At 42.1% G+C, this 23,980-nt stretch overlaps 1 protein-coding gene across 4 annotated transcripts in view; it reads right to left on the minus strand.

Moving 5' to 3' along the window:
* The window catches only part of DENND1B (DENN domain containing 1B), a 270,500-nt gene that overhangs the window by 194,468 nt on the left and 52,052 nt on the right, over window positions 1-23,980 (minus strand). For all 4 annotated transcript variants that reach the window (XM_073571725.1, XM_073571723.1, XM_073571724.1 and 1 more), the window contains exon 3: window positions 1,876-1,919. In XM_073571725.1, coding sequence (XP_073427826.1) covers window positions 1,876-1,919 — 44 coding nt within the window. The remainder of the gene's footprint in view (window positions 1-1,875; window positions 1,920-23,980) is intronic.

Consider the following 23,980-nt stretch of genomic DNA (forward strand, 5'->3'; position numbering starts at 1 on the left):
CCACCAGGTGAGGTCAATACTGGTAATGCCTTTTTAGCTGCCGCCATAGCTCAGGTGGCTGAATATCTCTATGGCTTTGAAGTGACACAGCACAAGATGGGTGTGAGAGCAAACCAGCACCATGTATTTGGTATTAGCGCCTTATCAAGCCACATAGGGGAGAAGTGGAGGTCATCTGAGGCTACACAGCCTCCCCACACACACTCTCTATATGCTGCATCTTATTCATCTCCTTTATTCCAACTCTTGGATGTGAGTGGAGATGCCTGAGAGCACCAAGCCTCAAGTGGTGGTAAAGAGGCTGCTGGTCCTTCCATAGCCCCTGCCCATTGACCCACTAATACATCCTGTGCGGCCACAATACAGTACAGCCCTTCTGAATGCAGGAAAGACGGGTTTTGTCAAACATGCCCCCTTCTTAAGTAAGCGACAACCACTGCCCCACTGTCCCTGTAAGATTAATGCCTATTTGAGATGCCCCATATTGCCGAAACCCACAATGGCCTTATAATGCGTGGCTAGCCCCCCCATAAAGGCAACTACCGCATTATCCTCATAATTCCTGACCTGTACCTTTATAATAACGGCACGTCGCGGTGTCCCCCTGAAAGTGACTGCCATTGATCTTGTAAAGATGACAGCCACAGTGCGGCCCATAATACCCGGCCAAGGCTCCCAAAACCCCAACACCTTCAGTAACTGGAAACTGTCCACATCAAATATGGCTAGATTTTATTACATTAGTGATACTAAAATTTACCTAAAACCTTTTTCCCAACAAATAGTTTTACTTTGACAATGTAATGCTATATTCATATTATTTATCACATTATATAATCCGCACAGTGAATGACAAATTACAAAAAAAGAAAAAACACAGCATAACAGCAATTCCTTCCCAAAAAATAATTAAAGTTAATAAATTATGTATATGGTCATAGGGTATCCAATCAATGGTGGTCAAACTCTTAGGAAAGCCACATATCAGCTGAGTAAATGGGCATAACAGCCTCATAGGCATATGTGAATCTGCTGCGTTTGGATGAAGAGACCCGCGGTCAAGGCAATCCGAGCATGGACTGTGAATGTTGGACATGTGTAACGGCACAATCAGATCTGCACATGCACGATAAGATAAGATTTGTCAAAAGCGCATGAGTTCCCAATTGGAGCACAGACTAATTTTCATCTAATAGGTGTGGAACCTAAAACAACGGCCTATGAACTTGGACGATAGCACTGAGTGGAAATGCTGCAGATTTTACCCGATGTATTGCGAAGGGTGAAAACCATGGTAAAATCCAAGGTAAAAATCCACAGCATAAACTGAAATGCAGATATACAATGTGTAGCGTATGTCAATTTTCACTTAACACTGTCTTCACAGAGTGTGGATGAGGTGTCATCTGCATACCCATCAGCGGTGGAAACTCTACAGCGGATCTATGTGGAGTCATTCTTTACCATGACAGTAATCTAAACTATTCTTATGATCATTCCCATCTGTACGGAAATCAGTTCTGACACAGAATTGCTGAAAATAACATTCCAGATTATTCTAACAAACTGAATACATTCATCAAGAATTCCATACTGAAAGTAAAGTTCACGACAGAGTGCTGTGCTTGGGCCTAATTATAGGTGCTTTACATATGCAGAATTCATCCTGTGAGCTTGAAGGTCAGTAGAGTCATTGCAGGTTCAGGTCACGCCATCAGATAATGCGGCAGATTTACCACTGACAAATACGAAGGTAATTGTGAGCTGCACACAGTCCAGAGATGTTCCTGGGAAGTGGAGGTGTGCACACATCATTACATCCAGCCGCGCTCGCCGGGCCCTCACACAATCAGACCTACTTGTGATGTTACCAACCTGGTCCGAGAACTCCTCCGGGAACTTCCAGAGTAAGGCCGGATCTGTAAATAATTAACACAGAGCATTAATCAGAGGAGTCAGGACAGGATGGAACCACCAGAGACATTAATATTGACAACTTCGCGTCCAAGGATAATCATAATTCTTGTACACACACTCCCAAGACTTCGGTGAACCTCAAAGAGTTAATCCTGACCTCTACAATTGGGCACAAGCGATGTCTGGCTGTTATACAGAGTAACCTGTAATCTTCCAATCAAAGCCAAACTGCTTACAGTACATAATTAGAATAGAGCTTTCCCCCAACACCACAGCCGGTGCGCTGCACATAACACATTAGCCAGAAAAAGAGCAATGATTTTAAACCAAAATTAGATTGAAGTCTTTTAATCTATTTCAATTTTTAGTGTCAAAGGATGCCCTCTTTATAGAAAAGTAGTATGAGTCACTAGAAGAGTGAGATTCCCTGATCAGGACCCAGAACCATAAAGCCGGGGTCAGAGGAGTGCCGGGGTCAGACGAGCAAAGGAAAGATCAGCCAAGGTTCATGCAGAAAATGCAGACAATTATCTGTATTGTCATCTCTTTCCGTTTGTGAGGGCTGTGTGTCATTCCTTTTTAGACATCAATATTTTAAAATGCACATGATCAAATGCAGTTTCCTTGGTTAATAGCAATGTATCTTTAAAAATCAGGAGCTCTATAGATTATCTGCACAGGATCAGATTTTTTTTTTTTTAAGCATTCATAGACTTATACAGGCGATTCTGATCCAATACTCAGAAGAAAATAGTGCCTTATTAATTACATGTGTAAGTGCTCGGACTCCACACATCCATATAATGCGTGTGACACGTACTAGCGCTGCCCGTTTTTTCCCGGACAGCACACATCCATATAATGAGTGTGACACGTACTAGCGCTGCCCGTTTTTTCCCGGACAGCACACATCCATATAATGAGTGTGACACGTACTAGCGCTGCCCGTTTTTTCCCGGACAGCACACATCCATATAATGCGTGTGACACGTACTAGCGCTACCCGTATTTTCCCGGACAGCACACATCCATATAATGAGTGTGACACGTGTCACACTTGAATGTGTGAATGTACAGTAACTAAGTATTTTACTAATTTCCATAGTGCCGTCATATTCCACAGCGCTTTACAGACATTATCAGCGCTGTCTCCATTGGGACTTTCAAGCGTGGGAGGAAACCGGTGAACCTGTGGGAAACCCACGCAAACATGGGGAGGACATACACTTTGCAGATCTTGTCCTTGGTGGGATTTTAACCCGGTACCCCAGCGCTGCAAGGCTGCAGTGCTAATCACTGAGTCCCCCTGTTGTCCCTAAAGTAGCTTTAGGGCTCGTACTCACATGCAAAAAACTCGGACGAGTCTCGCACGTCAATACCCGGCACTGCCGCCGGCACTCGGATCGGACCGTTCAGCTGCATGTATTTCTATGCAGCTGAACGCTCCGATCCAAGTGCCGGCGGCAGAGCCGGGTATTGACGTCCAAGACTCGTCGGAGTTTCTCGCATGTGAGTATGACCCCTTAGAGTGGAGTACAGCTATAAGAGGGTTCTTCTCATTTTGGGGGTTTAGACACGTCCATATAGTACATAGGTAGTACAGTAATTTTAATGCAAACTGTATAATACTTGAGTTTCCTGTGTAGTGGCCCTGCTGTTGAAAAAACGCTAATCAATGAAGATTTTCAAAAGCTGATAGCCATATATACCGAGGTTTGATTCTGATAATCCCATACCAATCTGGTTGATGACTAAATAACTACTATCAAGCAAAATAATAAAAATATAAGACAAAATTTGCCCCAAAATGTCAAACCTTTATTTCATACAATGAACCACTACAAAAACCAAAAACCCATTAACTGCCCAGTACCCCCTGATGAAACTGCACGCGAAGGGCGTTTCTTTTTTTTTTTTTTTACAAACTTTGGAATTTTTCTTTGCCACTTTAATAAAAAAAAGAACCTTTTACATGTTTGGAATCTGTAAACCCATGATCACCTGGACAATCATAATGGCAGGTAAGTTTTAGCAATTAGTGAAAAAAAAAAAAAGAAAAAAAAACAATTGTTGAATTGCACTTTTTTGGGGAATTTCATAGCACTTGGAATTTTTTTTTCCAGTTTTACAGTACATGATATGGTAAAAATAAAAAAGTTATGGCTCTGTGAAGAAGGGGAGCAAAAACGGAAAGGCAAAAATAGAAAATACCAAGGGCGTTAAGTGGTTAAAAGCGGCTTTTTTAGAGTACCAGCAAAAGCTATCAGAAATCTCTTGCACACACATTGTTTTACTTTCTGACTGAATTAGAAAACTGCAGCATTTCACTTTTTTCAGCGTTTTTTGCAGCGTTTTTTCACCCATAAAAAGCAATGAGCAAGTTCAAAAACCCAGCAAAAAACCTTACCATAAGTTTTTGCTGCATTTTTAATGGAAAAAAAAGCAGGTACAGATGGCATTTAGGAATAGTACAGTTTAATTAAATTAGTGATATGTATAAAGTAAATATTGGCCGACCAAGGTGTGAAATGGAACAATACCTGACCAACTCACTGGCCGACCAATGTTTATAACGTAAACAGTGTCCGTCCTACAAAAGGCACTGTCAATGTCTTAGGTAAACTATGCTTAACCAATTCAATGCCCCCCACTGTTTTTACATTTGTAATTGAATATTTTTTCACGAACTCTAACTTTTTTAGTTCAGAATAGCCACCATTATTTTTTCAAACATCAAAAATTTTTTTTTCCATTTTCACTAAATAATTTGATCAAGTTGCCCTTTTTCCCAAAAATGTTTTATGGTGTCACATACATCTTACATTGGTGCCCTGTCACCTTGTATTGTTCATGCTTGTATGGTGGAAGTAAAGCTAAACTTTGGGATCCTGAAAAATGTAGCAAGTAAAGAAGACAAATAGCCAGCAAAAGCAGGTTCTTGACTGCAATTTTTTTACTGGCTAGAGATCAGGTTTGGGCTGCAGAAAAAAAACGGCAAAAAAAGCAATGTGTGAACATAGTCTTGGCCTCCAATGGAGGAACGGAGACTCATGAACATGTAAGGTAGAGCAGCTGTCCTATCACATACATGGATTGTGTTCACATAACGACATCTGAACAGACCTTAGGCTGTAAATAACACATATGATATTGTAGTCAGGAGCATACTCGCCTTGTTAAGGACCTCTATAGTCTCATAGTGGAAAAGATACCCAACTGTGCTTCTATTCTATTCTCCCGTCAATATACATGTATCCCATTAACACAATTTGGCCGACACTGCAATAATTGATCTGAATTTTACTTTTGGCTTGAGCCATTCCCAACTGTTCTGCTTTTTAGCAGTGGAATTAGAGACCCTACACATGGGAACCGTCAGTCACAATGTCGGAGAGCAGATTATCACCAGGTTTTCTGTACTGCCAGTCTCTGAAGACACAGTATGACCAGAGGGAGTCTATTCCACCGTACATCATGGCTTCTTGGATTTTGTGGGCCAGCATTCCTCATGGCAGTCATAGATCATCATCCAGGTCATTTTGTGACAGCACAACTATCACTTCTATCAACTTATCATCCCTATGTCAGCAATTACTTTTGGGGCCAATGTGTCAAGAGTCAAGTCTGAACATTCACTCATGGTGGTTAATCACCACAGGCCATACGACAGAGACCAGGAATTCAAAGTTAAAAATTCCAAGGGGTTTTCCAGTGAACAAAGTTGATTTTAATCAATAGATCTTAGAATAATAATAATTTCCACAATTGGATGTGTTTAAATAAAATGTTCCTGTGCTGAGATAATCTTATAAATGCGCCCCTGCTGTGTACTGTGTAATGGCTGTGTCTGACTGTACAGGAACACGGTCTGATCATACCACAGCTCCTGGGCAGGGGGGGAAGCAAAAGAGAGATTACAGACAGGACAGCAGGGGATCATAAATAATTATTTCTTTGAGGTAAAACATTTTTTTTAAAATAGGTAGGGAAATGGTTCATCTCACAGAATCAGCTGTGATTCCATGCTGTCCTGTCTGTATACGCTTTGCTTCCTCCCCAGTACACAGCAGGGGACATTTATAAGATTATCTCAGCACAGGAACATTTTTTAAACATCCAATTGTGGAAATTATTATTATTCCAAGATGTGTTGATTAAAATCAGCTTTAAAATGAACTGATGTTTGTGGGGAATACCCTATAAGAATATAGAATTGCACATATAATCCGGGCCTGACGACGGCATCCATTGCTCTGTACTGTACATAATCACAACGTCAGGGGAACTAGACAAAGGGGTATCTTGGTGACTTTACTGTTGACGCATTTAGCTGTCTGCTATGCACAGAGATACTTAGAGGCTGCAGAAGATCCAAAATATTTCACAACATTTTTTCAGACATGCCCTTTAGCAAAAAGTACGCACATTTAGGGATGAAAAACGCCCCGTACAGGTATCCATATTCTTTAAATGAGGTGTATTCCATGTGACCAGTATGTGACAAAAGTTTACCCACTGTTTAGATTTTTATTTTCCAGTAAAATTCTAAATTCTGAACTAATTATATAATCACGTTTCTCCGATATAGAGCTCAAAATCGAACGCTTTGCTTCATACAGCTATGGAGTAAAAACCCTTCCATCCTCCGTCCCATGTGGCCAAGTGACTGTGAAGTTCTCAGAGCTACAGCTAGCTACTCCCCTTATCTATCACATCTGATGGACAGACAGAAAAAGGGGCTAGATTGGCAAATGAGCCAGACAGCCAGCCCCCTACAAACACATCACTAGTCATGTCCCGACACAGAGGACGCTCCCTCCTTTTTGTGTCAGAAGTAGAATACAGTGGTCAGGTCCCTTAATCAGAACGCCGGGGCAGCGATCATAAAGCAAGTATATATCAATGTTTTCTCAATATGCATTTCAAGCACATTTAAACAGCTTTTCATCTGGCCGTTTAACCTTTTCAATAATACAAAGCTAAAAAAAAAGATCTCTTACAATTATGAAGACTGAAGTGAATCAGAGGCTAATAATGATGGATCTGGCTAACTGAAAATTAAAGTCTTTGCCCATATATTTTTTTTAAATACAAATATAAGAGACCCTTAATGTAAATTCCCACAGAACAGAAAAGGGGAGATTTAAAACAATATTTTCATACAAATCAAAACACCTGTTGCATTGTCAGACAAGGACAGAAGGCCCCTGTGCAGTAACAATATAGGGGCCCCTTTTCTCATCATAATCCACAATTCCACCTCTCATGGAGCTTGAAACGGGCCCCTTTACCTCTTGGGCCCCTGTGCGGCTGCACAGGTTGCATCAATGATATGTCCGCTCCTGACCTGTTGACACGACACCCGCTTGTCACATAAATAGGATGCCTTACATAAAGGAGAACACATTACAAGCAGAGATCTAACCGGAATGGGTATGCGGTTCTCATTCACAAAGAAAGGGCTCCTGACCCCTCTAGGTGGTGACTGACAGATTATCGGTTATACGTGTGTGTGAGGACAGGGACAACTCTTCTAAATAGCAATCATTACTATCTGTCCACAATATTGTTTGATCACTTAGCTAAACAGTGGGGTATCCTTGTGATATTTTATTTATAAAGAGGATTGACCTGTCCTTTTAAAAGGTTTCTCTTACTTAGAGCAACAAGGACGGCAATGGTGCACTCACACCGAGGCCTTGGAGTCTAGGGGGGGCCCAAATAATACCTCTTCCTCATATGAGACGAATACTGTTAAAGACCAATTATAGCAGCGACCCTCTGGAAGATCTTGTGTTGTTACCCACAAGCTTTGAGTTCCGCTACTGTAGGGTAGTGGCTGCTGTAACATCTACACTTATGATTTCCTTTAGTAAAAAGAAAAAAGCATGCTGAACCCACCACATGTATACAAATAATCCATTGCTAATATAGTTGATGCGGCTCCAACTGTTGACTTGCAGTATAAGATGGATAAAAAAGAGAAAGAGGAATGCTGGCACATCCATGTGTAAGTAAACTAATAGCAAAGCCACAAAAGAAGGCTAAAAACCTCCAAAAATTCAGATTAAAAAGCAGAATAAAGGCAGCACCACTTACCTGCCCAGATCGAAGAACAAATTCACTATAGGGTGTTAGGGGCAGGTAAGTTTAGTGTTAGGGACTCGTAAGCGTGGGGACCCTTGACGAGGGTTACAAGCTTACGTACTTTGGCCAAAATATCGGCCAATACCCCACTATTTATGTATTTTTTGCACTATTTTTGGGTGCAGCCAAGCCCAAACACGTCTGGTCTCGCATTAGGGGTGTTCACACTGGGATGCATTGAAAGTGTGCTGGCTAGCCCGCCTAATCGAAAAGTAGGGTCGTGACTAATAGGCTGTAAACCAGACACTATGCAGTACCCTTGTGTGACAACGCCCTATTCGGGCCTTTTTTGTGCAATTGCATACTGGGCAATCACCCCTCCAAAAATGGGTAGGTGGAGAGTGGCTGCTGATCTGGTATTTTGCACCTGTGTTGCTAACGTCTTGTTATATGGGCTGGCTGCAGCCTATAGTACATTTGTTCTAAGATCTGGGGAGGTAAGCACATCCACGTGTAAGTAACATTGTAGACTTCTTTACTGAATCAATCCATGAAAATGTTATTCATGTTGTCTTGGTATATATACTCTGAGAGCTGTATAGAGAAGTACTGTATAAACCAAGATAGCGTGTAACATTTTCATGGATTGAATGAATAAAGCACTGGTGAGTGTGTCAGCCAGGGTTGTCGACAGTCCAGAAATTCCAGGATAGTCAATAAGGCACTTTTTTGCCTCATCCACATAAAAAAATTTTTTAAAGTCTCCATGAATTTTTTTGAAATTGAAGCAACTTATACAGATGATTTTGGCTGTAATTATCATCATTTTACAGTGAATGCAGCTGTTATCTTCTAATTAGAATTATTGGCTTATAATCTTAATGGCCAATTATGGTTTTCTAAAGTGTCAGTAAAAATATTGTCTGTTAGCGATTTTTTGATAAGCTGTCTAGAAAACAAAATACAAAGTCAAGTTGGCACCTCTGCCAACATTCCTTTTTCGTCTATATGGTTGCCATTCCTTCTTGTAAGATGGGATCTCTCCATAGATTTATTTGCAGTGAGATTTTGCCACTGTAGACTTACAAGAACAAAGGCGATCACACACATGAGCAGTATAAAGGCAGCGGCGATATTGACCGTCACCAAATACATAGGTCAAGGGCCGAAATTTGCTATTACTCCAAGGAAGAATGCTCGTTAAAGAGGTCATTCAAAACCGTATCGATGTGCAGCAATTAACAGTTTGCACATATTAATATTAGAAAAAAAACTAAGAGCAAAGCTACATGTGACAAGTGAGGACAAAGCTACATGTGACAAGTGAGGACAAAGCTACATGTGACAAGTGAGGACAATGAATAGGAGGTGGAGGAAGGTGGATGATGAAGTGGCAGATTGGTGGATAAATAAGCAAGTGCTGCATCCAGCCTCTCGGAGAGTCCATCCCGCTGATTCACAAACCTCAAACAATACACAAGGGAGCCATTGCTAATCTGCTTTATAGATGCTGTGTTCTTGAACATGACACTTCAAGTGGTTACAATGTGACAAAAGAGCCTGAACAGGCATTTGACTTGCCAGACTGATAGCCATGTCGGCAGAGCTACGATGCAGCGCTCGCTGTCGGATCATTTCTACGTGGCGTACATTATACATGTGGACTTAAAATGCTCCGGTATGACATTATATAAATATTTCATTCCTCACAAGGTTTGTATGGGCTCACATCGCTTAGAATAAAAAGCCCGTAGACAATGCAAAGTTAGATAACAGGGTTTGGAGATTTCAAGAGAATGAACAAAACAATTGGAAAAGTATCACAGCGGATCACAGAGAGATGCATAGATCCCTAGATCTAGCAATATTATCTGCTGAAAGCCTGCAGACAGGTATGATGAGGCTGATCCTAAATAAAAGCTAAAGAGATATCTGATGCTAAGATTCTGGCCTGTAAAAGCATATAGAACACCGTGAAAATAAGTCTTCCTCACTTGTTGCTTTTGTAGGTTTTCGGAAAAGAGACAGTGTTTTCAAAATTTACAAAAACTTGTTATACTTATTACAGATACGTTTTTAACCAATCAGTATTTAGCAATACTTCACTACCTATGCAATGTTACCTACTATGTGAGTCTGCAGCCCAGTGACTGAGAGGACAGACACACGGTGGCCAGACAGGAGAATCAAGATGTGCTGTCCAAGAGATCTGACACAGTACAAAGAGAGCAGCAAGGTCGAAGCGCAGAAAAGCAAGAGATAAATGCTAATATTGTCAGAAAACTAGAAAAGAGCTCCCATAGGCCCCAACATCAAAACCACCACCAAACATTAACTTATCGCATGGCCTCCATAAAGCCACCAACACACAGGTCTATGCTAGGGCTACATTGCATCTCAGATCACGACAAGTCATGCAGCCAGAGATCTCCAATTGCTCTATATTACAATATAACGTAAGTGAGCAGCATTATGACCCACAAGTTAACTAGGTAAGCAAGTTGCAAGAAGATGGAACCAGTTGGAATTTTTGTGACTTGTCTCGGTCACGATACCTTTCATTTGCACTACAGTCCGATGTAGCAGCAGCATGCAGCGGTCTTTGGCAGCACAAACAGAATCAGGTTCATAAAGGTAAATATACTGCAGTACTGAGCAGTGTTGATGTGAATCCAACTCTGAAGTAATGTCAAAGACTTGTTAAAAAATCAACATGATCTTTCAGCGTCTTTTTTTTTTTTTTGTTCGTTTATTAAACTTTGAAACAAGAAAAGGATGTAATGTACAACATACATATTTGCTTGTGGTTGTGAACATTGTACAGAGCATACACACTGCCGTCTTTTTGTTAAATACGAAACAAAAATTGAATACTCTTATTAATATACGGGTAATATATGCATAATCCCCCAAGCATATACGAGGAACAACAGGCTATACATCATGAGCATGTACATCAGTCATATCTCACAGGCCTTTATCATGTCGCTCAGATAATGTAGATTGATTATAAATTCCTAAACTAAACTACAACTACGTCAACTATTTCCTAATTCGCAGCCTACTGTCTTGCACTATATTGTCTCACATGCAATGTCTCCATTCTACAAAGTAAGATGAGAAGAGTTCCACTTCTCCCAGATTTTTTCAAATTTGCCCTGTTCTGATATAATGTGCGCTCGTATGGGACAATCGTGTTTACCAAGTCAATCCAGGTTCTAAGAGAGGGACATGAATTACCCATCCACCGTAGTGCCAATACTTTCCGTGCCATAAACAGCGTTTCACGTAGAAAAATCCCAACATGGTGACCCCAAACCTCCTCCTCCCATACCCCAAACAAGCAGACCAGTGGTTCAAGAGGGACAGGAGTTTGCACCAGTGATGTCACCTCTTTCCAGTAATGTAGGATAGTGGGACATTGCCATATCATGTGTCAGCGTCTCTCTTTGCCTGTTTCCTCACCCCGTTTGTAGCTCCACCTCTCCCTTCACCCCTCCATAGAGTATAATAGGAAGTGTAACTGACACCTTCCTTTGATGGCAGTCTAATTTGTACTAACCCCTTAAGGACCGAGCCACTTTAATGACCGGGCTTCATTTTTTTAAATCTGACCAGTGTCACTTTATGAGACGATAACTAAAAAACGCTTCAAAGTATCTCGGTGAATCTATGATTTTTTTTTTTTCATGACATGTCATACTTCATGATAGTAGTTAATTTTGGTTGCTATGATTTACAGTTATTTATGGAAATATCAACTATTTGATAAACAAATTTGAAAATTTCGCAATTTCAAACTTTTAATTTTTTTTGCCCTTAAATTAGAGAGTTGTAACATAAAAAAAAGTTATTAAATAACATTTGCCATAAGTCTACTTTACATTAGAATAATATCTTATGCATTTTTTTTGTTAGGAAGTTACAAGGATTAAAAGTTTATCAGCAATTTTCCATTTTTCCAACAAAATTTACAAAACCTACAGTATTTTTTTTTTTTTAATGACCACAGCACATTTTAAGTGACTTTGAGGTGCCTACATTACAGAAAATATCCAATAGTGACACCATTTTAAAAACTGCACCCCTCAAATTGCTCAAAACCACATTTAAAGGGAATCTGTCACCCTTTTTTTGGCCTATTAGCTGCCGACATAGACATCGGGGGCTTATGTACAGCATTCTGTAATGCTGTACATAAGCCCCCGATGTAACCTGAAAGAGAAGAAAAACACGTTATATTATACTCACCAAGGTGGGCGGTCCGGTCCGATGGGTGTTGCGGTCCGGTCCGGCGCCTCCCTTCATGCGATGATGCCCTCTTCTCCCGTCCTGAAATGGCTCCGGCTCCGGCGCATTGCTCTACCCTGTTGAGGGCAGAGCAGAATTCTGCAGTGCGCAGGCGCCAGACCTCTCCCGACGCCTGCGCACTGCAGAATTCTGCTCTGCCCTCAACACCCATCGGACCGGACCACCCACCTCGGTGAGTATAATATAACGTGTTTTTCTTCTCTTTCAGATTACATCGGGGGCTTATCTACAGCATTACAGAATGCTGTAGATAAGCACCCGATGTCTATGCCGGCAGCTAATAGGCCAAAAAAAGGGTGACAGATTCCCTTTAAGAAGTTTATCAACTGCTTAGGTGCATCACAGGAATTAAAACAATGAGGATGGAAAAAAATGGAAAAAATTACAATCTTACTTTTTCCCACAAAAATGTTGCTTTAGCCCCACATTCTTCATTGTCACAAGGGTAATAGGAGAAAATGGACCATACAGTTTGTTATACAATTTCTCCTGACCATACACATACCCCATATGTGTTGGAAAAAAACTGTTTGGGCGCACGGTAGGGCTCAAAAGTGAAGGAGCACCATTTGATTTTTGTAGCGCAAAATTGTATGGGATAGATAGAGGATGCCAACTCGTGTTTGCAGAGCCCCTGATGTGCAACAGTGGAAACACCCCACAAGTGAACTCATTTTGGAAAAAAAACCCTTCAAGAAATTTATCTAGAGGTGTAGTGACCATCTTGAACTCACAGGTGCTTCCTGGAGTTTCAAAACATTGGACCGAGACAATGAAAAATTATGTTTTTTCTCACAAAATGTTGTTTTAGCCCCAAATGTTTAGTTTTCACAAAGGTAACAGGAGAAAATGGACCACATACGGTAATCTGTTGTGCAATATTTCCTGAGTACAGAGATACCCAATATGTGCTCAAAAACTCTTGTTTGGGCAATCTGAAGGGCTTGGAAGGAAAGGAGCGCTATTTGAATTCAGTGCAAAATTGTCTGGAATAGATTGTGGACACCATGTCGCATTTGGAGAGCAACCAAGGTTCCATATCAGCAGAAACTTCCAAGTGAGCCCGTTTTTGGAAACTACGCTTCTCAAAGAATTCCTCAAGGTGTGTAGTGAGCATTTTAAACCCACGGGAATTTCACAGAATTGTATAACATTGGGCTGTGAAAATGAAAAGTTACATTTTTTTCAATAAAATGTTTTAGCCAAGTTTGTAGCGTAATTTTAAAAAGTGATAATATGAGAAAAAGGACAACAAATTATGTTATGCCATGTCTCCTGAGTACGGCAATGCCCCATATGTGGTCAAAACCTACTTTTTAGGTTAAATGCAAAGCTAAGGGAATGAGGCCATAACAAAGTGCAGATTTGCCTGCAAAGGTTTGTGGGTGCCATGTCACATTGGCAGAGTCGAGTTGTCAGGACAGCAGGACCTCCATAATTAACCCCATTTTACAAGCTAAACCTCTCAATGAAATCATCCAGGGGTGATGTGAGTACATTGACACCCCATGTGTTTCACAAAATTTAATACCATTGAGTGGTGAAAAAAAAATACATTTTTACCATTATAATGTTGTTTTAGCCTCAAATTTTACATTTTCACAATGGGAAATGGCAAAAATGACTGCATAGTTTGTTACACATTTTGTCTTGCACACGGCAATACCCCGTATGTGGCTGTACAGTACTGTTTGGCCACACGGCAAGACTTGGGAGGGACGGATAACTTTTTGACTCTTGGAGAACAAATTTTTGTAGAATAGTTTGCGGACCACATATACATAGTCCCTAAGTGACAGAAGAGCAGAATCCTGCCTCAACTGACACAGATTTGGAAATTACACCCCTCTGGGAATTCATCTACCGATGTAGTGAGGATTATTACTCCAAGCAGCAATTGATGTTGCCAAGTGCAAATATGCCATTGTAGTGGCCATACATTTTGCCCAACTCATTTTTCTGCAGACACACACCCAGTAAATTAAGCGAACTCTTCTCCCTACAGTAATGCCAAACATGTGTACGCTAAGGGTGTGTGCACACGTTGCGGAATCTGCTGTGGATTTTTCCGTGCAGATTTGTCTAAATCTGCAGGCAAATCCGCAGGTCAAAAGACCTGCGGTTTATCTGTGGATTTGTCTGCGGTTTGACACTTGTCATTGAACAGGTGCTAAACCGCTGCGGAATCCGCACAAAGAAGTGACATGCTGCTGATTTAAAACCGCAGCAAATCCGCGCGGAACATTCCGCACCGTGAGCACTGTGGTTTTTGATTTACATAGGTTATAATGGTACTGTACACCGCAGCAGAAACTGCTGCGGATCCGCAGGGCCAAATCCGCTGCGGATCTGCAGCAGAATCCGCAACGTGTGCACACACCCTAACTGCGTTTTAGGCACACTGTTGGGCTCAGGAGGTGGGGGCATTTGGGAGCACAAATTTCTACAGATTTCTTTTAGTGAGAACCATGTCACTTTTCTAGAGCCTTTGTGCTACCAGTAAAATGGACACTCCCTATATTTTTGTAAAAAGATGACGAACCCGAGTGGGGACTTGTTTTTCGTGGGTTGAGTAGAAGCCTTTATTGGTGGTATTTTGGGGTACAAAACATTTTGGATCAGTTCACATTCAGCTGGCGTCCTACACTGAGCACTTACATCGGGGTTTCCCTATAAATCAACAAAATACATGTTTCGGATGAAACCAAGGAGGGATCCATTCATTAGTGAGTAAGCAGAGTTACTCTGGATGTCGTCTGGCGGTATCGGGCTTTTAAGAGATGCACAAAAATGTTGCCAACGGCACTTTTATGCACACCTAAAAAGACGAGAACTGCCAGATCAGAGGGCAGACGGCATCCACAGTGTCTCCATCTGTCTCATAATTTGGAATCTTCCGCCGGGGGTTCTGTCATAATTACATATTTCAGAGATTTACACAGAAACCCCGGAGTAAGCACTCAGTGAAGAGCGCAGGATAAATGTGTGCTGAGCATTACTTCAATCTTTGGGAGGCAGAATGAATAAATGAACAGTAGGTGAAGAACTGGTTTTATTTTTTACACCGTTCAGGGCACCATGTTAATCATGGATTCCCCGTGATTTTGTCACGGGGGTGCCAATAGGGGTAAGAGAGGGAGCCCATTCTCTCTCACAATCTTTGAAATGCTGTGATCACCAAGGTTGTTACCACAGGAGCTCGGCTGTCAGCTGAGCCGAGCACCCAACGGTGATTGTGCAGGAAAGTGCTAACATTTCAGCACTTTCCGGCGATCACATGCAGTGAGTGGTCAGTCAGATTGATTGACCGATTGCAGCAATCAGAGAACAGACACTGCTAAAATGGGTCCCTGCATCTCTAGCCATGCCACTCAGCTGTCAGTGACAGCTTAAAGCGAATCTGTCACCAGGTTTAGCCGATTCGAGTTAAGGACACCGCTTTTCAGGGCTTATGTACAGCATACTAAAATGCTGTAGATACCGTAAGCCCCCAATCTGACCTGCAAGAGAAGAAAGATAAGTTTTATTATATTCACACATGGGACATGGGGCGGTCCGGTCCGATGGGTGTCGCAGGTCTTGGTCAGTAACCTCAAATCTTCTTGCGATGTCGCCCTCCTGCTTGCTTCCTACTTGCTTCATGGCTCCCTGGCATCGGGCTCCTGCGCAGGCGTACTTATCTGCCCTGTTGAGGGCAGAGGAAAGTACTACAGTGCGCAGGTGCTGAGCCTCGCTGACCTTTCCTGGTGCCTGCGCACTGCAGTACTTTCCTCCGCCCTCAACAGTTGACCTGAGCAGGAGTGCAATGCTGGGGAGCCATGAAGCAAGCATGTCGGCAACGATCATAAGAAGATGGGATGTGCCAGACCCGAATCTGCGACATCCACTGGACTTGACTGCCCCCCGGATAAGTATAATAAAACTTATTTTTCATGTGGACCGGAGGGCTTATCTACTGCAATATAGAATGCTGCAGATAAGCCCTGAAAGGTAGTGGCATATAGGAACTGACACCTGCTCATGTCCTGCTATACTTGTCATTGGTCGTTAAGTGGATAAGTAAAGGGCATGTCACACTAAGCGATATCGCTAGCAATATCGCTATAACTTGTGACGTTATAGCGATATTGCTAGCGACATCGCTGTTTCTGATACTTACCTACGACCCGCTCCCCCGCTGGCTATTGCTGATCGCGCGAGAATGTCCTGGACCGTTTCTCGTCGTCAGCTTCCTGCGGCGCTTCCTGTGGAGAGACGAGCGACGAGTGTGGACACGGGCGGGAGGACGCAGGATCGCCTCGTCTGACAGGTAAGTAGCGACCCCCGACCCCTGCGATGTCGCTGGTGAGATCTGCCTGTGTGGCAGCTCACTAGCGACCACTTAGCGATGTACCAGCAATCCTGACTGCGTCATATCGCTGGTCGGGATCGCTGGTACATCGCTAAGTGTGACAGTACCATAAGACTGAGTTCAGCTGTTGTTTTTCAAAGTGGATAAGATAAGGAATCAGGGACTAGGGAAGATATACAACCCTAATTCCAGAAAAGTTGAGATATTGTGTAAAACGTAAAGAAAATGAAAATTCACATATATGAAATTCTCTTATAGCCATATTTTAGTCACAAAAGAACAAAGCACACATATCAGAAGGTAAAAGTTTAAAAAATGTAACTCAATTGGAAAATTATTGCAGCAACACATCTAAAAATAGTTGTCAGACATTTAATCCCTTCGCGCCGGAGCCCATTTTCGTTTTTGCGCTTCTGTTTTTTTGCTCCCATTCATCACAGAGCCATAACTTTTTATTTTTCGGTCAAAATGGCCAAGTGAGGGTTCTTTTCTTGCGGGACGAGTTGTACTTTTGAACGACACCATTGGTTTTACCATATCATGTACTAGAAAACGGGAAAAAAATTACAAGTGCGGTGAAATTGCAAAAAAAAGTGCAATCCCACACTTGTTTGAGGGTTTTTTTTCACTATGTTCACTAAATGCTAAAACTGACCTGCCATTATGATTCTCCAGGTCATTACAAGTTCATAGACACCAAACATGTCTAGGTTCTTTTTTTCTCTATGTGGTGAAAAAAAATTCCAAACTTTGTTAAAAGAAAAAAAAAAAATACGCTATTTTCTGATAGCCGTAGCAGCTCCATTTTTCATGATCTTGGGTTAGGTGAGGGATTATTTTTTGCGCGCTGAGCTGACTTTTTAATGATACCATTTTGGTGCAGATACGATCTTATGATCGCTAATTATTGCATTTTAATGCAATGTTGCTGAGACCAAAAAATATGTAATTATTGCGTTCTAACTTTTTTCTCGCTACACCATTTAATGTATAACAGCAAGTGAGATAAAATATAACTTTTAATGCATAGCTTAAAAATTACCAGACATAAAGTGTCACCAAATAGTGATTAAAATGAGATGCCCATACACTGGGTGATCCCCAAGGGATAATTGAAAACACCCAAAAGCATCAAATATGAATATAGAATGCAGCTAGTATAACATCCAAACAGCAATCTATATATATTGGATACAGCATAAAAAATAGCAGCAAAATTCCATAGACAATTGCACTCATATGTTTATATACTGGCTAGACCAAAAAAGGGAGGGGGTTCATAGCCACCAATAGATGAGAATAATAAAAGGAACAATCTCACCAATATTTTGCAGACGGTCAGGAGTCTCCAGGGATACTCATCATACATGTGGAGAGGCAGCGATGGGAGTACAATACCCTGTCACATCCCTCATAAGCTGACCATTACCTGATCCCCAGGCTCCTGCCCTGACAAGGGCAGTCCACAACTAGCCCTAGATTGCACAAGCCCTACACTTTCCCTTAAAGGAGCGTCCCGACGCGTTTCATCCAAGTAACTCTTCAGGGGACTAACTTGTTCAAAAGTGCCACAGTGCTAAAGCTAAGAGACATACATCCTCCTGCTCTGGCAGACAGCAGATAGCATTGAGAGCAGGAGGATGTATGTCTCTTAGCTTTAGCACTGTGGCACTTTTGAACAAGTTAGTCCCCTGAAGAGTTACTTGGATGAAACGCGTTGGGACGCTCCTTTAAGGGAAAGTGTAGGGCTTGTGCAATCTAGGGCTAGTTGTGGACTGCCCTTGTCAGGGCAGGAGCCTGGGGATCAGGTAATGGTCAGCTTATGAGGGATGTGACAGGGTATTGTACTCCCATCGCTGCCTCTCCACATGTATGATGAGCATCCCTGGAGACTCCTGACCGTCTGCAAAATATTGGTGAGATTGTTCCTTTTATTATTCTCATCTATTGGTGGCTATGAACCCCCTCCTTTTTTTGGTCTAGCCAGTATATAAACATATGAGTGCAATCGGCTATGGCATTTTGCTGCTATTTTTTATGCTGTATCCAATATATATAGATTGCTGTTTGGATGTTATACTAGCTGCATTCTATATTCATATTTGATGCTTTTGGGTGTTTTCAATTATCCCTTGGGGATCACCCAGTGTATGGGCATCTCATTTTAATCACTATTTGGTGACACTTTAGGTCTGGTAATTTTTAAGCTATGCATTAAAAGTTATATTTTATCTCACTTGCTGTTATACATTATACATATTTGGGTGAGAATTAATTGTCAATTTCTGATCATTATTGGCATTTTTGCTGTATTTCGCTACACCATTTACCAATCAGGTTAATCCTTTTTTTGTTGATAGATCGGGTGATTCTGAATGCAGTGATACCAAATATGTCTATGTTTGATTTTTTTTTTATTGTTTTATTTTGAATGGGGCTAAAGTGGGGTGATTTGAACTTTAGTATTTTTTTTATAATTTTAAAAACATTTTTTTTTTTTACTTTTGGCATGCTTCAATAGCCTCCATGGGAGACTAGAAGATTCCATAACTCGATCGGCTCTGCTACAGTGGGTATGGAAAGTATTCAGACCCCTTTAAATTTTTCACTATTTGTTTAATTGCAGCCATTTGATAAATTCGAAAAAATTCATTTTTTTCTCATTAATGTACACTCTGCTCCCTATCTTGACTGAAAAAAAAAACAGAAATGTAGACATTTTTGCAAATTTATTAAAAAAGACAAACTGAAATATCACATGGACATAAGTATTCAGCCGCTTTGCTCAAACACTCATATTTAAGTCACATGCTGTCCATTTCCTTGTGATCCTCCTTGAGATGGTTCTACTTCTTCATTGGAGTTCACCTGTGTTTAATTAAACTGATAGGACTTGATTTGTAAAGGCACACACCTGTCTATATAAGACCTCACAGTGCATGTCAGACCAAATGAGAATCATGAGGTCAAAGGGACTGGCCAAGGAGCTCAGAGACAGAATTGTGGCAAGGCACAGATCTGGCCAAGGTTACAAAAGAATTTCTGCAGTACTCAAGGTTCCTAAGAGGGGGGCGTGGCCTGGAAGCTCATGGTGCAGGCTGCATAGTCAGGGAGCTCCTGCAGACACGAGCTACCACTCGGCTTCAAGCGGCTCAAACAGGCTGATTTTGTCACCTTTGTCTACTAGAGGACCCAGGGAGCACATAGCATGCCGCGAGGACCCCCGAAACTGCGCAGTAACCCGGCAAAGCTTACAGATTTCTACAGCAGGGAAGGGCTGCAGCAATCCAAGATGGCGCCAGCATCTCACTCAGGCTCTGCATCCTCCCATCCCTCCTCTAGGGACATCAGAGAGACAGTGGCGATGGAAACAGAAGATATTCCTCTTACCCAGGCCACAATGCAGCGCCTCTTGTCCTCCCTCAGGAAGGCTCTCCATGACGATATGAAAGGTATGATTGGGGAGCTTAGGCAAGACATTGTTTCCCTGGGTGACCGCACAGACCATATTGAGCAGAAAATGGTGGAATATGCGACTGCTCATAATGTCCTGGCTGATGATTACTCTGCCCTAGGGGAACGTTTTTCGACCCAGCAACTTAAACTATGGGATTTGGAGGACAGATCCCGCAGATGTAACATAAGACTTCGTGGTATTCCTGAGACTGTTAAAGAGGCTGATCTGTCTGATCACTTTACGGCCTTTCTCAAAGAGGTTCTCCCTGATGCTCAATCCAGGCCCCTGGGAATAGAAAGGATTCACCGTGTGCCTAAACCCTCCCACATTAATCAATCTCTTCCCAGGGATGTGCTTGCCTGTCTCCACTCTTTTAGGGTAAAGGAAGATTTCATGCATGCAATGAGAGATCAGAGAACCCTTCCGGAGCCCTTTTCAAAAATTGCTGTTTTTCCGGATCTCTCGGCAGGGACCTTGGCCAGAAGAAGAGAGTTTGCGCCCCTGTGTAAGGTGTTAAGAGAAAATAGCATTCCTTATAACTGGGGTTTTCCGGTGAAGATCCGATTTGTGCATATGGAGACAAGATACGTTTTTCACTCACCTAAAAAGCTGGAACAAGCGCTTCGTGATTGGAACCTACTGGTCTCCCCAGAGAGGGGTAGTCCACAACCTGGCCGAGTACAGCCTTCGAGAAGAGTAAGAGCGGACTGGGAGACGGCAGGTTGACCTTCCTAAAACTACTCTAGGTGGCACATAGCCTTAAATTCTTCTTGTGGCCTCTGTCTGCAGATGGCTTTTCTTTCCCTGATGCAGCGTGGGAGAATGGTGTATTCAAAGGGACCTGGTTTTCCCTTTTTTCCCTCTCCTGATGCTGCTTATCTGCCCCATTGCAGTATTCATACTGCCTGTTACGTTTACATAGATGTTCTTTTTATTATCTGTTTACTTGTTTCCCTCATTTTGATGTGTATCCCTTTTTGTCGTCCCTGGGTGTGTCTGGTGAGACGTGTTCTCCACAGTTTCGAAACCTTTTTTACACATGACAGTGAAACTTGTTTCTTTAAATGTCAGGGGGCTTAACTCGCCGTTTAAACGCTCTATGTTGTGGGAGGAGGCTCGCCGAAATAAAGCAGATGTATTGTGTATACAGGAGTCCCATATGCTCGAAGGGGACAACCACCGAGTCCGTAGTCTCATGTATCCCACGGCCTTCTTTGCCAATAATACTTCAAAAAAAAGCTGGTGTCTGTATCTTTGTTAAAAAGGATACTCCTTTTCAACTCCTCAATGAGATTGCGGACCCGGGAGGGAGATTTATTATTCTGAATTGTGTTATAGATGGTTCAGCATATTCTATTGTTAATGTGTATGCCCCTAACCTCTCCCCTGTGAAATTTATGAGAGAATTGTTAAAAGTTGTGGAGGTGGAGGCTAGAGGCGGAGTTATTATATGTGGTGACTTTAATGTTGTCCCTTCAAGGGCTTTAGACTGTTCACCGCGCTCAAAAGTGGGTCGAGGTGAACTGAGCTCTCTCTGTTTGGAAAAACATTTACATGATGTCTGGAGATACTTACATGCTACAGAGAGGGATTTCTCTTTCTTTTCCCATAGACACAGCTCCTACTCCAGAATTGACTACTTCCTAGTTGACAGCGGAACTCTCCCGGCATGTGTTTCGGCGGAGGTGGGAACAATCTCCTGGTCAGACCATGCTCCTGTCAGTTTGGAAATATCTGTGGGGTTTCGGCCACGGATTCCCTGGCAATGGAAACTAAATCCTGCTCTTTTAACTAGGCAGGAGGTGGGGACGGATGTGGAGGCGCAGCTGGCGGAATACTTCTCCATCAATGATAATCAGTCAGTTTCTGATGAAACTATATGGGAAGCCCACAAGGCTTTTGTTAGAGGCCTTTTTATACAAAGAGCATCCCAACTTAAAAGAGAGCGCGAGCACACTAGAGCGACCTTAGTGGCTGATTTGCAACGGTTGGAACGCATTAACAAGCTTAACCCGTCCCCTTTGGTCTCTAAACAACTGGCCTTAACCCGTTCACAACTCAGGTCCTTTCTATTAGATCAGCATGAGAAGTATTTGAGGAAAATGAAAACTTCTTTTTATGCAATGGGGGACAGAGCGGGCTCATTACTTGCTAAACGTATCAAAAAGAGGGAAAGGTTAGCTCATATTGAGGCCTTGCGAGATCATTCCGGAACCCTTATACGTAACCCCATCGCTATAGCTGAGGTATTTGCACAATTTTATTCTAAATTATATAACTTAGAGGGAGATGTGAATACCCCGCTTCCATCACAGACAGATATCCAAACCTATCTGGATTCCATCTCTCTCCCAAAATTGTCGCAGACCCAACTTGAGGCCCTTAACTCTCCTTTCTCTTTATCTGAAATAAAGCAGGTTATAAAAACTACTAAACTTCATTCCGCACCAGGTCCAGATGGACTTCCTAACGATTATTATAGACGTTTTTCTTCTGTTCATGCCCCATACCTCCTCCGTACTTTCTCCTCGTGGCAAAGGTCTGGGTCGGTCTCTGCTATCTCCCTTCAGGCTACCATTGTCACTATACCCAAGCCAGGTAAATCTACAGAGGACCCGGGAAATTATCGTCCCATCTCATTACTGAACTGTGATGTAAAAATTTTTTCTAAATTATTGGCATCTAGATTGAATGTAATTACCCCGTCCCTGGTTCATCCAGACCAGGTGGGTTTTGTGGCCGGTAGGAGGGCTGGAGATGGCACTAAACGTATGATTGACGTTATTGATGTGGCTGAAAAGATGGGTGTCCCCGGTGCGCTTCTCTCATTGGACGCAGAGAAGGCTTTTGACAGGGTACATTGGGGATACCTTAGCCCTGTCCTTAAAAAGTTCGGTTTTGATGGCCCAATATTGTCGGCTATTCTGTCGTTATACTCTAACCCTAATGCTAGGGTGCTATCTTCAGGTTTTTTGTCCTCCCCCTTCCAGATCACTAACGGAACCCGTCAGGGTTGCCCCCTGTCACCGATTATATTTTCTTTGGCTATAGAACCCCTGGCTGAGTCCATAAGATCTAACAAAAATATTTCAGGTTATCATATAGGTTCACACCACCATTTGATTGGCTTATATGCAGATGACATTATTATCACTTGTACTGACTTGCATAAATCTTTACCGGCTGTTATGACTTCTCTGTCCTTATTCTCCGCAATTTCCTTTTATAAACTTAATGCGACTAAGTCTCTTATTTTTCCCATAGCAGTCCCTTCGCCGCTTCAAGAAAGACTGAAAACAGAACTCCCCTTTACATGGCGGGATGACGGAATTCCATACTTAGGAATAACCCTTACCCGCTCAAAATATATCGCCTCAACTAACATGGGAAACTTGGTCTCAGCTCTAAATTCCGAAATCTCTAGACACCCTTTACATGGTTTTTCGTGGATAGCCCGCGTCCAAGCCTTTAAAATGTTTCTTCTCCCTAAAATTCTTTATTATTTTAGTTCCCTCCCTATTGTAATTCCTTCCAAATTCCTCACTAAACTCCAAAATATTACTAACCGATATATCTGGGCTAATAAAAAACCTAGAGTAGCGGGTAAAATTATGTATCTTCCATATACGGAAGGTGGCATGGGAGTTCCCTACATAGCCGGGTATTATAAGGCTGCTATTTTAGAAGCGGTGAAAAAGTGGTGGTCAACCCCGCTTGAGAATTTGGGCTGGATACAGATAGAATCGAGCTTTGTCGAAGGGTCCTCATTACGGTGCCTACTAGAGGCAGAATCGCTCCGGCCGACGCCTTATTCCCCTCCGCTAATTACAATGCAGGCCACCCTTGTAGGTTGGAGG

This window comes from Dendrobates tinctorius, unplaced genomic scaffold (genome assembly GCF_039654945.1).
Source record: "Dendrobates tinctorius isolate UK_male_01 unplaced genomic scaffold, ASM3965494v1 ptg000029l, whole genome shotgun sequence".
In the NCBI taxonomy this organism is placed as follows: domain Eukaryota; kingdom Metazoa; phylum Chordata; class Amphibia; order Anura; family Dendrobatidae; genus Dendrobates; species Dendrobates tinctorius.